The following is a 14,637-nucleotide window of genomic DNA, read 5'->3' as shown; positions in this document are numbered from 1 at the left end:
GTAATGATAAGCAGTGACATGAATATGTATTGAACCAGCTGTGTGTATATACAAATGTATCCGCCACTTGAAATCTGAAGATTTGACAGTATTTAACATATTTTCTCTCAACTCCTGTGAGGTGAGAGTAAACTGAGTATACTTTCTCCCTCTGCATCTCAAACCACAGGGTTTTAGCTCAACTGCCAAGCTGCTTATGAGACAATTCACTAATGTAGAATGCTTTGGACATGAAAGATAAATGGGGTTAAAAGGAAAACAAAATTTTGTTTATTGGGGAAGTCTCATTCTGATTTTGCCTTCTTCAAGCAAGGTGCTAATAACACCAAGGTTGTGGCTTTTGTCTCTGTATGGGCTATTTATTTAGGGTTAGACTTGATGATCCTTGCAGGTCCCTTCCAACTCAGAATACTCTGTGATCTAGAACTAAAGATTATATTCCTAACATATATACTGCTAGCAGAAAGAGGCTACCATAGTACAGAAAGTGCCACAGTGAGTGGCTGGATGTAAGTGATTTGAGGCCACACATTCCAATGGAAGACCCTGGTCTTCACTTCAGAATGAGAGAAAGCAAGGGAAAAAAGGAAAAACCTAGCAGTGGGTCATCCAGTCAATCCTTACATTACATTAATCCATGGGTGGCTGAGATGGAGGAAAGTGAGTGAGACAGGGGGCACATGCCATAATAAGAGCAGTTATCAAACCATTTCATAGATTTAAACTGAAGGGATGCACACTAGAAGTCGTCTCTTGAGAAATGTTGATTTTTTTTTCCTTTTAATTGAGAAATGGGTGAAGAAAGTCAACTCAAAGTCTAGACCTCCCTTCACTCTATCTGGATTGATAAAGGTGAGCCAGGACATGCTATTGTAGGCTCCTAGGAAAAACTGATTATAATCTGTGAGCAGGGTTCTCAGTCTTGAGAGGCAAAACTCATTCATATGCAAAACCACAGAAGAGCCTTCCTTAGGCAAACCAAAATGTTTACGTTCTCTGTCTTTGGCAGCTATTCCTGTTATAGCAGTTTGTCTATCACACACAAGTGTGAAGCAGTCAGGCAGGAAGGCTGAGACTGCTAATGGACTGATGCTCATTCCCTTCCTGACAGGATCTTTAGGGGACATGGCAAGCATATATGTACAGCAAAGGAACTTTTGCAGGTAAACCAAGCACAGCAAGTTACTTGTGCTTAGGTTCAGGCTCCAAGCTAAGGAGGCAGCATGAAAAAGCAGAGCAGGGATGGATACTGGTAATCCACAGGTGAAATGTGAAATGATGGCCATTTTTCAAAAGACAGCCAAGATGGTTTGCTCACTTTTTAAAGCCTATTACTGGCTCCATTACACACAGGAGGAGAAAAAAATATTGTCTCAGAAGATCAGAGTGGAAAAAGAAAAAAGTTTGATAAGGGAAGGGCTATTATTCACTACTGGCATAACACTAAACTGAAAGTTGTGGCTGGGTAAGAGCTCTCCAATGCATACAATTCAACACATGCTTTAGGTAAAATTCCATCTAGCCATCTGTGTCTCCTACCTCTTTCCCTTTTTCCGGCTTCCGAACTGACTTTATAGAATAAAATGTGAAGGGATTAATAAATCACTCTGCAATTATCTACCGAATATACAGAGAGAATTTCACAGGTCTCATCTCTCTATCAAAACACAGAGAAAATTTTATAAATTGTATTAGCATCAAAGGTCTCCCAGAGCAGAGATGATGTTTTTTCTCATCTGCAAATGTGAAGAGAACATACAACAATATTTGCACTTTGACCCAGCTTTTAAGAAATCCCCTTTTTTTGTGTGTATGATTGTTGTTTAAAATCTATGTTGTTCTCTTATGACTGTTTCATCTCTTTGACATTCAAATCAGGTTGGACTTCATGGAATCCTGTTCAAGTTTTTGCTAAAAAGAGACTTTTTAGTTTTTTGACAAGGATGCAAATTGAAGCTGAGTCATTGCTGTCAGTGTTCGAGAGGCTGGAAAAGACATGGGAATGACAGAACACATGACATTCATATATGCTGAAGGCTGCAGATATTCATTGTTAATAAATGAGCTGAGGATTCTCTGTGTGAAGAGTTTGCTGCATTAGCTCAGCACCACGTATATATCTGTAACACCATCTTTTGTTACATCACAAGCCCTCTTTAAAGTCTAGGGCTGCTTGCTTCTCTTTTTCTGGTAGCCTCACAAGGAAGCAGAAGATTGACAGCTTGCTGCTTTAATGTCAACTCATCTGCTTCTATCCTGCAGAGGTCCTTCATCTCTACCCCTGCACTTTCATACCTTTCCAAATTACCAGTCTGTCATCTGTCCACACTTCATTAGCAGCAAAAACTATAATGCTGGGGAATTATCCATTCTTGACTAGACAAGTATATATGAAGAAGCCATTTGGCAAAAAGGCCATCTTTATGTCCTGGGCCTGTCAAGTACTCATCATAATTCAACCCCTATTCATAACAGGGGTTTTCTGATGCTGCAGTGCAAATAAACACTTAACAAAATGACAGAGGTGCTACTGCAGAGGACAGGCATCTTCCGTGAAAAGAGTACAGGTGTCCTCCCGAGTGATTTCAAGAACAAATTACTACCAATAGTAATCTCAGAGACAGTTTTACTGAAGGAAATAATTTTCATGGAAAGTATTTGGTGCAGCTCAAAGGAGGAAATTTAATGCTGTTTTAGTGCTCAAAGATGAGAGGTTTATGGAAATTTCAAAAATGTAGTAGTTTTATTTCTAGATAAAGAAATGTTTCACGAAAGTCTAAATTGAAACCAAAGCTTTTGAGTGACTATTGTTGTTTGGAGTCCACAAGTCCCTCTTATTTGATTGTTTTAATTACTATTTAGAGCAAAAAAACCCTAAACTAGTAATTAAACTGTCAATTAAGCCAATGATACATATAGTATACAACACAAGTTTATTCCAAGTATAATATTCTAAGACAGTATTACCCTTCAACAGTCACAAAGAAATATTTAAACAAAAAAGCAATAGCAATTCAACTAGCTTGCATAATTATTTCACTCCCACCCTATCACTTCTTACATATTCTATATCATCTATATTGGGACAGGAGGCTGTAAAAATTGCTGCCATCTCTGAGAGTACAATCATGGTGTGGTTATTTGTTTCTCACTTTAACGAAATGCCTTCATTTGCTCTTCATTGCTGCAATGAAGGTTTTAATCAAAGATGAATCTGTGATTCTGGCTATTTCTTTTTGGTGCAATTGACCCTATGTATGTAATTCAAGAGTGTTTGTGTTTACTTGTACAATCTTGTTAGCTCTGGTAATTAAGCTGATAACACTGAGAAATGGATTTCAACCATATGAGCAAGTAAGAATAACTTTCTTCCCCATTGCTACACAGAGGAAAGACAATTTTTTCTCTGTTTTCATTTTCAGCAGTGGTATTACATGTCATGTATTTCACTACATGCCTTTCACATCCCAAATATCATGGGCTTAGTTCAGAGTTTTGAATAACATGCCAATTATGCAAATCTTGAGGCTTAAATGTAAGCTTGGTATCCTCTGAAGACAGTGTCTACTTATGAAGTCTTTCTTGCCAATCTCAAGAGTTCCAAATAAACTGCTCCAATCATTCTCATAATAATTTTTCTGGAATCAGTTTGCCATATTGTCCTTTCCAAGCTACCAAATGTTAATGTGCAGACACACTGTGTCCTGCAATAGGCACATAGGCACATAATGATTGCTTGTCAGAAAGGCAAACAGAACTGGTTTGATGTCTAGTTATAAAGTAATTAGTTATAGATGGTATATCATCTATAAAGGAATAGGATGTTCTGTAATTTCTCTTTCAATATACCAAGACAACCTGAGTCATTAACTGGTGCCCACTGTTAGTAGGTATGTCAGACAGAAATGCCATCCAATTTTCCCTCCATAAAAAATTCCCCAAGATGTTTTCTGGGAGCCTGCTGAAACTGTGTTCTGTTGACTCCACTGGATTGCATTTGGAGACTGCACAGTGAATCCACACGAATGTACAGACCATAGACACGGCCAAAGCAGGGGACACTATTTCACTTCCAAACAATTAACAGAAGTATTGGATTTAACTTAGATTCGAATAAACCTATATAAATTTAGACATGCATGCAGATATGAAGAGATTACATTGTCAGTTTGATGAAGCTTACTTTATGCTCAATGTATTTTTGTAATCATAAACAAGAGGAAGCAAAGATCTCTTCCCCATAACTTCTTTAAGGGGCCTATGACAGAATTTAATTCCATAAAGAAGCCAATTATATATATATCACACATATTGTAGCTTTGGTAAGAACATGGCTAAAAGTCATTAAATTGCACATTATTTTAATTAAACAAAATAGTGTAACAGGCACTGCACATCAGACTGGGATGCATTTGAAAATTTTATAATTCTTCATTCCACATACGCTAGAAATGTTCTGAATCTGGTGAACAGCACAATCCAGATGATACAGAACAATAAAGAAGTTTTTTATGAGCAGCCACTCTAGCAAAGAGGCACAATGCATTCATAAGACTATGAAAAAAAAATTAATTTGAGGGAACAGTTGAGTTTTAAAAAGTGAAACATGGATCAACCAATTTTACTAAGAAGTGAAAATCAGAAATCAGAATAAAGTTTTTGATTTTAATCAAAGAACAGCAGAAACACTGAAGTGTTTGGGGAGTTTTACAAACACAGTTGTGCTAATATCTCAAATCTTTTCTGAACATTGTCACATATATTGAAGGCTACATAAATGACTAATTAATTCCTAAAATGTGGACTGCTTTGAAATGAAATGTGGTGAACATTTGCCACTATTTGCTAGCATTGTCTAAAAAGAGATGTATGTGAAAAAGAGCTTATTGAGTACTCTACATTTAGCCATCCCATGTTCATCAGGTAAATGTCCTAAAATAATGTAAAACTCCACACTTGCAGGCTACACAAGTGCTTCTCATCTGCTCTCCCTTGTGGGAAATGGATCTCTTCTTCTGTACTTGTAGACATATCTCCATGTTCCCCTCATTATCCTATTCTCTCAGGAAGCCAAGGAAAGAAAAGAAGCGAGCAAAATGAGCCTCTGCTGATGAGCAAGTGAGCTACTCTCCCCTATGTGACCCACTATGTGCCCCACTATGTGCCCCACTATGTGCCTACACGGTGCACAGCCACACTCAGTCATGGTCACTCTCTGCTGAAGGGAAAAAAGCTGAATGAAGATCCATCTTAAAGATACTCAGTGTACCTGATGGATAAAGGCTACAAAAACCTGCTGAGAAAGACAGCATCGAAAGATTTCTTGAGCTTGAATCTCACTCTTTGCACTGATCATTAAACCTTATTCCATGATTCCTCAGGAATATTACAAGAATGTAATTATTACAACTGAAGGGAAAAGAACTCCTCTTTCCTTGTTGACTGCAATATTCTGAGATCTAATTTCATTTGTATGTCAAAGCTCCAAGGCAATCTCTTTATCAGCTTTTCCAGACTTCCTCTTCAATTCCCAATTTTGAGTCCTCTAGAGAAGGAAGCCAGCAAAAAAATCAAACTGCTTAGTCAATGTATCCTGTTAAAACAGTCCACATCAAAACTTCCTATTTGTGGAGTAATAAATCCGTAAGATATTGCCTCTAGCTATTAGGTATTTGGTACTGTGCTAGCACTATTTATTGGATTATCTTTCTACTGCTTTAAAAAGGTGCGTATATATGGCGCAGACCTATGAAGAAATAAACCCAAAACCTCAGAAAGGACTACTGTGAATAAAAGATTTCTTTTAGGATAAAGAATTAATTGTGAACATGCTTAAAATACAACCACAAACTCCAGTTAAGACAAGAGAAAAACTTACCTCTGAAAACCCGAGCACTTCCCCATTTTCATTGAGTACATTAAAATTAATGATTGGACCTTGGACATCAGGACTGCTGAAATCTGTATCACTGTAAATACGTACTACAGGAGCCCCATTGGCATATTTTAAGTTAGACAGCACAGTATAGGTGTAGTGAGCTAATGCAAAGGTATGCTGTTTTATTTTCTCCATTCCACCTACAAAAGAAAAGCGTACATACATGTCAGGTGCATTATTTTTATGGCAATGTAAAAAAAAGGATGATTTTTCAGAATGGCATAGTCCGAGGCAATTAGCACAAAATTGGTAGCTTTGTGTTTCTTTAAATGCCTATACAATTTTCAAATGTTTCTTTCCTCATGTAGAAGGTTCAGAAGTACTGTTGCACCAAGGATTTATCTACAATTAATCTACTGTAGAAAGCTAAAGTTTCACTGAAACAGTTTACAGGAATTACAAGACTTAATGTTCCAGTCTATACATAAAACTAAGATGTTCTGCTACAAATAAATTGAAAACCAAGCTTTTCTCCAGCTAACTCTGGAGATCGTGAGAACACAGTACAGAAAGCAAACTGTGTCTGAGATAAAACAAAAATAATAAAATTCTAAATGTAATGATGAAATAAAAATGTCATTTTACAAGAAATTGACTTGAATAATGAAGAATTATTCTTCCAAGACTTCTTTCTGTAGAAGAAAAAAGGACACTGTGAATGTTTCAAGAGAAACTTCGCAGACAAGTTTTCACAGAACTTGGCCTGGAAAAAACATAAAGAGATTTTTTTTTTTTTTTTTTTTTTCCCCCTACAGTACAGTTTGGAGAAGAGAACTGCAGAGAATTCCTGACAGATGAAGATCTCTTCAACATCTCTGCTCTTTGAGGATAGGTTGTGTCTTTGCTACATGTCCCTATTGAAGGAGTTTCTGCACACTCTGCACTGCACCATGGTGGGTCTACATTATGTGGGAAGAACAAAAACAGGTAAAGAATCACCAAAGACCTCTTGATGTAGAAGAGCATTTTTCTTTCTGGGTTTTAGACCCAGAGTATTTTCTGTAGTGAGGATCCTATTTGAGGCTTATGAGCATGTTTCACCTTTTATTTTACCTTTTTTTATTAACCTTTGTAACTGTGAATCTCACACTTACTTCTGTGCATATTAATTTTATATCTGAGTATCTGGAAACTGCCACAATTGAAATTTTGTAATCTTGTTGACTTCTGTGCCTTTATTCATAAAAGGACTGTGTCATTTATGAATGAATATAAAGGAAAAAAGATATAGTTCTCCTGACATACAGAAGAACTGCAGCAGCATCTGTTATTTCACTTTTTTTTAGTTTCTCTACTATGTGCTATCTCCCTTAGATAAGCTGAGAGAGCATACATTAAAAGCATAGTAACAGATTAGATATGAGGTAGTACATATAGATAGTATATATATAGGTAGTATATATAGATATAAGGAAGTACTTTTTTTGGTGCTGAAGAATAATAAAGATGAATAAGATATTTCATGAGATACTAACAGGCAAAGCACTTGCAAGGAAGCATGCCAGCAGCTAATCAGTGCAATTTCTAGATGTTAGCCACAGTAAACTTGGCAAGCATCTCTAGAACATTTTGGTCTGAAAGATGATTTGTATTTTCAGAATCTCCAAGAATAAAAGATTGACTAGTCAAAAATGTCATAGTCATTGGGTAGAAGTTAAAAATCTTTAAATATCAAAAAAGAAAAACAAAACTACACACACAAAAAGTTATTTCTGAGCATTTGCCAGAAAGTAGCTGTCTTGAGAGAAGTGACTGCCTTGTCAGCTTCTGAGATGTGTCTAATCTCCTGATTCAGAGCTTTTCCAAACTGACAGGAATCTTTTAATAGAAGATTAAACTACTGTCCTTGTGCCTGGTTGAAGAAATCTCCTATTCAGAAATTTCAGTCACTCATTCACAGCAAACATCCTGCTATCATTTCTATATTGTTTTCAGCTATTTTCCTTTAAAGTTTCTTAATCACATTTTCTTGTTCATTAGCGAGAAGCTGATGAGTCTTTTAATTATTTATTCTGACAAATCCAAATGCAATAGCCTGCAGTTGCTTTCCCGCCCCGTGATTGGCCAAAGGAAACTGTGTTGCCAGGATTGCATATTTTTAAGTAGCAGAATAGGTGGTAATTAGGTCTGACGTCACAGAAAACCTTGTGGTAAAACTGCCATCAGTCTGAAATTTATTCTGACAGAAAAAGGGATATATATTCAGAAAATAGCTGTGATTTATTTTTATTTTGTTAAAAAAATATTATCTATACTGTATATTACATAAATCCAATGCTTACCTCATCTCCCTTCTAGGGACAAGAATTTGAGCAAGAGAAAACAAAAACCAGAACAAATCTCTGTTTGTGAATAGAAGTAGTAACACATTATAAGACTTACAATTCAGAAAAATCATCTATACTTCACTTTAAGAAGATGCTAGGAAGGACTCAAGTGCCCTGACTCCTCAGTTTAGGGATTTTATTCCTTACTGCTACATTATTTTATTAAGGTGAATTGAATCTCGTTGCTCCTAAAAGTTATTTTAAAATTAGGAACAATTTATTCATTCCGTAATTTGGATCAGAATTAATCTCATGTCTAAATTACATCAGATGAAGTCTATCTAATACCATGCACTGTATTTATGTGTGTAATGTGTGTAGGAACACATTCAGCACAAAGAATGCCCCCAATCCACAATCTGCACTCATCGGTAGCTTCTTCCTAGAGCAGAACTGTAAGAACTTCTCTGGTAAAAAAGAAACTTCTGCATTTGTGTGGATTAATCTGCCCCTTGTTACTTTGTCTCCATGCACATTTTTTGACATTACATTAAGCCAGACATGACCATTTAATGAAATCCCTTCCCAGCAGCACCCGATTTTTCACACAAGTTGTTGTCCCAATGAATGCCATATATTTTGCAGTGGTATACTTTTTGAGCAGAAGAGATTGTGAAGCAAGCTTGTAATTTTGTGTACAAACCTCCTTGCCAAAGTATTCTAGCAAAGCTGTGGAGATGCTGTTACACCTCATATTGCTGATATATGTTTGCACACTACAGCATTCTGATAGGTCAGCACCATCTGAGACCTGCCATCCCATCTTATACCTCAGTCTGTGTATTGTTATGGAAACTAATATTGTTTAAGTGTGGAAGATTCAGAGTACCACTGAACTGGATAAACCATAGATAAATTTATAATGTCAGCTCTTCCATAGAAATTGCATATGTGCATATGCCTCTCCACAGGGACTGTGGGACAGTTAAGTCATCTGGAAGAGAAGGAGAAACTATGTCACACTTACAAGTGGGTAAAACCTATGGGCATTCAAACTATTTACAATTGTCATCATGGTGTAATAAATCCACTGGTTGTTTTGTCTGGTGATAACATCATGTATTTGCATTACTTCTGTCTTGTTAGCTGCTTGTTCTATGCAAATAGAATGAGATTTTATTTTTCCAGTGGAATTTTATCTAACCAGAGAGGTCTGAGGTATACACATGTCCAATAAGTACTCAGTGAAGAATGATTCTGAGTTAGCAGGGACCTGTTCTGCATTACATAATGGCACATATGTAATGGGATATCATCTCCTCTCCGAAAGAACCAGGATTTCAGCAGCCTAAATGCTCAAATGTTAGTTCTTCCAGAAAGAGGTGTAGACAAATAGGCATATATCAACATCTATAAAAGATATTGAATAAAGAGATTAAGATAAAGCAGAGACTGGAAAAGAGTCTCTAGAATGAAAGCTCTTGTGCTTAAGGTTTTCAGGCTGTACTCAGAAACCTCTGTGATCTGCATTCAAATACATTTTTTATCTCTCCTACTATGAGAAGCTAAATACTGGAGATAAGGAAGCAGAATTTTAAAACAAATATACAGTTATTGTTCTAACTTCGTGTGAAAAAGCTACAGAAATTGAGGTTTAAGCTCGACAAATTCTCTATCACTCCAGTAAATCCAATCTCACAAATATCTTTGAATAAGAAAAAGATCAATGCGATTCAGTATTTGCCAGTATCACCTAATAGATAGCAACGAGGCAGAGAAATAATAAGCTGAAATCTCAGCTAACCAATCAGCAGGGAGTGAAACCAAGATGTAGCACCTTCTACTGAATCCCAAATGAGACAGATCACCATGCAGGACTGGTGAGTCAATGTGCTAATGAGGCCATGGAACCTGAAAATCCCGTCAAACATTTGGAGTCCTTCCTTCACTTCCTCCAAGAAAGGTACATTACGATTAATTTCTGAGCTTTTTTAGCATTCTTTTTTTGCATAGAACTGGATGTCCTTGACTGAGGTTTTTCACCTATGTAGTGTTATTCTTCCCACTAAAAATCTCTTGAGGATGAATTTAGTGACAGTAATTTTTTGTGAATTTGAGTGCTTCAGCTTTAAACCACATTAAACAATGTATTCTAACCACTGCTATTCTTTACCACTCCTGTTTTAAACAGAATGCTGCAAACATGAAAAGGAAATATTCTTAAGATGATCCAACTCCCTGCCCCCAAAGTGCAACCCTGAAAAGTTAAAAATACAATACAACAAAAGAAAATAAAGAGAAGAAAATATAATCAACTTGATCAGTCATCCCTTGGTAGACCTTCTACATTTATCAAAAAATATTAAATATACCCATTTCTGGTGAGCTTTTTCCCCCCAAATTATGAGAATAGCTGCCCTAAGTAAGACCAAATCTAACTACTGCTTGTTTCCCAGAGTGAGGAGTAACAGATGCCTAGAGGAAAAAAAATATATGAAAAAAAGGTATGTAATTTCTAATGAACTTCAATGAAGTAAACAAAATATACATATACACACACACACACACACACACACACACACACACACACACATATATATATATATGAACAAAAAAAACCCCAAAATATGAATATGTCCTTATGGGTTGGCTGACAGTACTAAGGGTATAAAAGCCACTCAGGGAACTTGAACATTACAATTAACACATTAACATTTCCTTGGTGTCAACAGAAAAGAGCTCCTCTGATGTAAGAGAACTGCAATATTGGTTATAACAGTTACCAAAGTCTCATTCATTTAATTCAAAATAAACTACTGTAAATGTCTTACCAGCCAATGCATAAAAATATCTATCATCCACACTCACATAAAAGGCAGAAGGCATGGACAGATTGCAAACCTCTCTTTGACTCATATGACCAGTTCAATCAACTTGATCTATAAAATACATGTAATGAAAACTGGTTTGGGAAACACAAAGTGGGATGGACTATGACTGTTTCTGCAAGTAAGGTGACTGCATTTGAGAGCAAGAAGGGTAAAATCTGTGTCCCCAGTTGTCATCGGTACTTCTAAAAAAAATAATTCAGGTTTCATTCTAAAGTTAAGATGTAAAAAAAGAATTATATGAAAAGAAAATTTCAGTTATGAAACTATGGGGACTTTTTCCCTGAAAAGTACATAATGTGGTTTGAAAGTACATAATCAACTGGCAAGAATCCATTTCACAAGATCGTTGTCCAGACTGAAACTTTAGATGGACTCCTGCAACCTAATTATGTAGTTTCTGTGTGTCCAAAACAGAGAGCCATGTTACACCCTCAACACAACTAAATCCATGCAGAATTCAATGGCTAATAGGGGGACCTTTTACTCTCTCAGCACTAATTCTTTGCATAATAGCTTAAATCCTTCTATTCTCCTCCTTCTCCCATATCATCTCAATAGTTTAAGACTGTGGGAAGCAACTGCTTAATCCTCTATTGAGAATGTTATACTGAAACCAAACATGAAACACATACTCTGTGTTTATCTTAATGAACAGAAGGCTCTTTGATGCCCCATCTCCCACTTCTTTAGAGCAGCTAATTCAAGCTCCGTTTTCACACAGTGAGGGGAGTTTGAAGTCTCTGTTCTAAATAAAATGAACAGCATATTCTGAAAGAAGCAGCTCCTAATTTTCAAACGTCATAATGAGGAATAATTTGCCTTTTTAAAAAATTTCTTGGGAGTCGCATGAAAGTGGGGAAGTTGTACGTGCCACCTGTCTGACTCACCTTTAGTATAAATATTTTAATTACTGGTACAATTCAATTTCAGTTAACTGCTTCTTAGATTAATAGCTATCTAAAAATTCAAATAAGCTTCAGGTAAGATACATTTAATTTACTTTCTGCTATTAAGAGATTTCTTTTTTTGAGCCAGGGGAGGGTATGTATTTCTGTCCATTCTTTATTTTCTTTCATGTGCCCATGCCATATTCTCAGGAGAGGTAATAATTTCAGGATGACTTTTCAAACCATAAAACCAGCAACATAAAAGATGACTGGGGAGTCTTTCTCAAAATGGCAGAGCGCCTTGCACACCTCATGGAAGCAGCATTCAAACTGTACCTCCAGAGTGCTGAATGACATGAGCCCAAAGAGATTTCTGTGAGAACAACAGAATCATCCCTAAAAGTATGTATTTATGCGATACTCACATTTTATCTCTAAAGGCTTTATCTCCCAAGGTTTTTCTCAGTCCAGCAGAACAACTTCTGCTTATGATTCTGTCACTTTAAGGACAAAATGCAAGAGAAGCCTGTACTATAAAAGCACATGAATTCTCCTGGCAGCTGTTAGAAACCTGAATGTTACATATAGGCCTCTTTTCTGCTTTATTATGAAATGTCTCTGTCCTTTGTTTAATGGAGCCTGCTATGCACAATTCCTTGAAGTCAGCATGTAGAAGCTTAACTGCTGCTTGTTCCCTGGAATTTTTAACTCTCCACAACTAGTCTGTTAATATAAGGTAGTGCATAAAGCTCTTTCTTTGTCTCACAGCTATATCATGGGAATTTAGAAGATGTAAGATGAGACGGCCTTATGTTTTCCATAAGACTAATTTGTTTCCAATAAGACTAATTTGACCCTGATTTTGCAAGAACACTTATTTATTAATTTTTAACTTACTTATTTGAGTCAGGAGCAACTTTCTAATCACTGTAATGTAGCTGGAGGAGAACCTTTGTCATCTGCTCAGCTAAACTGATACTATCATCAGATGTGCAGTTAAGTTAAATAAGAATTCAAAAAATAACTTTTCTTAAGACGCGGATACCTAGTGCTAGTTGACAGTATCATGATTTTCTAACATATCCACAGTTTTGTGGGTTGTTTTCATTTTCCCCTGAGGGAAGGCACAGACCAATGGATACAAACAACTTGCACCAAAAATAGACTGAATATAAAGAGAAATCCAAATGTTTGGGGGGGTTTATGGGAGGAAATTTTTCCATCAGCATCAAGAGAACCCTTTGAAATGTTCTGAAAACCCTGACAGCTTCATTCTTTTCCTTCCTAAGATGACAGATCCCAGTCTAAAGCCTTGCTAGGATATAAATCCATTCTGCTTCAAAGCTCACCCTGCCTGCATTCGGTGCAGAAGAATGGCTAATGCTGTGCCCAGAACTCACACCTCAATACCCATTGGCTTGACTCTGCCTTCCTAGAGGTTTGGTATTAGTAAAACATTTAACATAACATTTTTGAAATCTCTCTATTAGTGAAATACTTTGGTGTCCGAGGCAGCATATTGATTTGCAGCACAGCTTTTTCTTCACTCATAATTTTGGTTGCACACCTTTCCTCTTTTTCTCTGACAAACTCTGATCCAAGCCTTTTTCTGCCAGTGTATGAAGTAGTGGGATGCTCCATCTCTGTTCTTGTGCAGCCTTTCTAAGGCTATCTTGCTCCTTCTAAGGCTCCGCAGAGCTTTGCCATCACAGCAATGCAGAAAATACCACAAGTTCATTTAATTAAACCAAGAATTACAATACACTAAAAGAAAAGTTTCCAGAGGACAAATCTTAAAGCACAATGCTGAATAGTGATGGAACAACAACAACAAATCTTTCAATTTTCCTTCTCTATCTGTAACATTCAGGAATACAGGAAGTTGGTAAAATAATTACTACCCACTTTTATGAAAACAACAATATTTTTCTTAGTGAAATTTTGGATTTACTGATATTCATAGTTTTTTGATAGCCTAAAGGGTACTCTGCCATTCGTTTTGCATTCTCAGACTAAGTCTCTGCTGGTACTGTTACAATAATAATAATAATAATAATAATAATAATAATAATAATAATAGTTACCATGGAAGGAAGAGTGTAATTAATGAAACAGTGGTAATAAAGTAAATACAATGAATTATAAAAACTGCCTTGAAATTTCTCTAATTTGATCTTAATCATCAGGAAGCATGCAGTCAATATTAAAAAGTGTTCTGAATTCTGGAACCTCATGTTAACTAAATAATCCCATGGCTTCTCCCAGGCTTTTTTACCAAGCCAATGTTATTTTAATAATTATCTACACTAACACCGCAAGAGAGACCTATAGCTAACCTATAATCTGCCCTGAGGTCACAGCATTAAGTCTGCTTTACATCAGTCACTGCTCTTGTGAGGACCAAAAGGTGACCCACTGACACACCTTCCTTCCTGTGGCTGCGTTTTCTGACTGGACACAGCAGGCTCAGACATCTTGAAGTTCATTGCTGAGTTTGTGAGATGTGTGAACACACAAAATATTTCACAGATAGTGAAGCACACTCTCAACACATAGCCGTCAGCAATGATATTGTAGTTCCAGCCTCACTTCTCAAGAGTTCACGCAACAAAAGTGCATGAACTTAAAATATAGCCATTGCTGTGGGATGCTCA

At 36.5% G+C, this 14,637-nt stretch overlaps 1 protein-coding gene across 4 annotated transcripts in view; it reads right to left on the bottom strand.

Annotated features, from left to right (window-relative positions):
• The window catches only part of MOCOS (molybdenum cofactor sulfurase), a 209,268-nt gene that overhangs the window by 47,834 nt on the left and 146,797 nt on the right, over positions 1 to 14,637 (bottom strand). For all 4 annotated transcript variants that reach the window (XM_040083418.1, XM_040083434.1, XM_040083442.1 and 1 more), the window contains exon 6: positions 5,879 to 6,078. In XM_040083418.1, coding sequence (XP_039939352.1) covers positions 5,879 to 6,078 — 200 coding nt within the window. The remainder of the gene's footprint in view (positions 1 to 5,878; positions 6,079 to 14,637) is intronic.

Source organism: Hirundo rustica, chromosome 1, assembly GCF_015227805.2.
Source record: "Hirundo rustica isolate bHirRus1 chromosome 1, bHirRus1.pri.v3, whole genome shotgun sequence".
NCBI lineage: Eukaryota > Metazoa > Chordata > Aves > Passeriformes > Hirundinidae > Hirundo > Hirundo rustica.
Note: the sequence above shows the minus strand (reverse complement) of the source record. Positions and strands in the feature narration are given on the sequence as shown.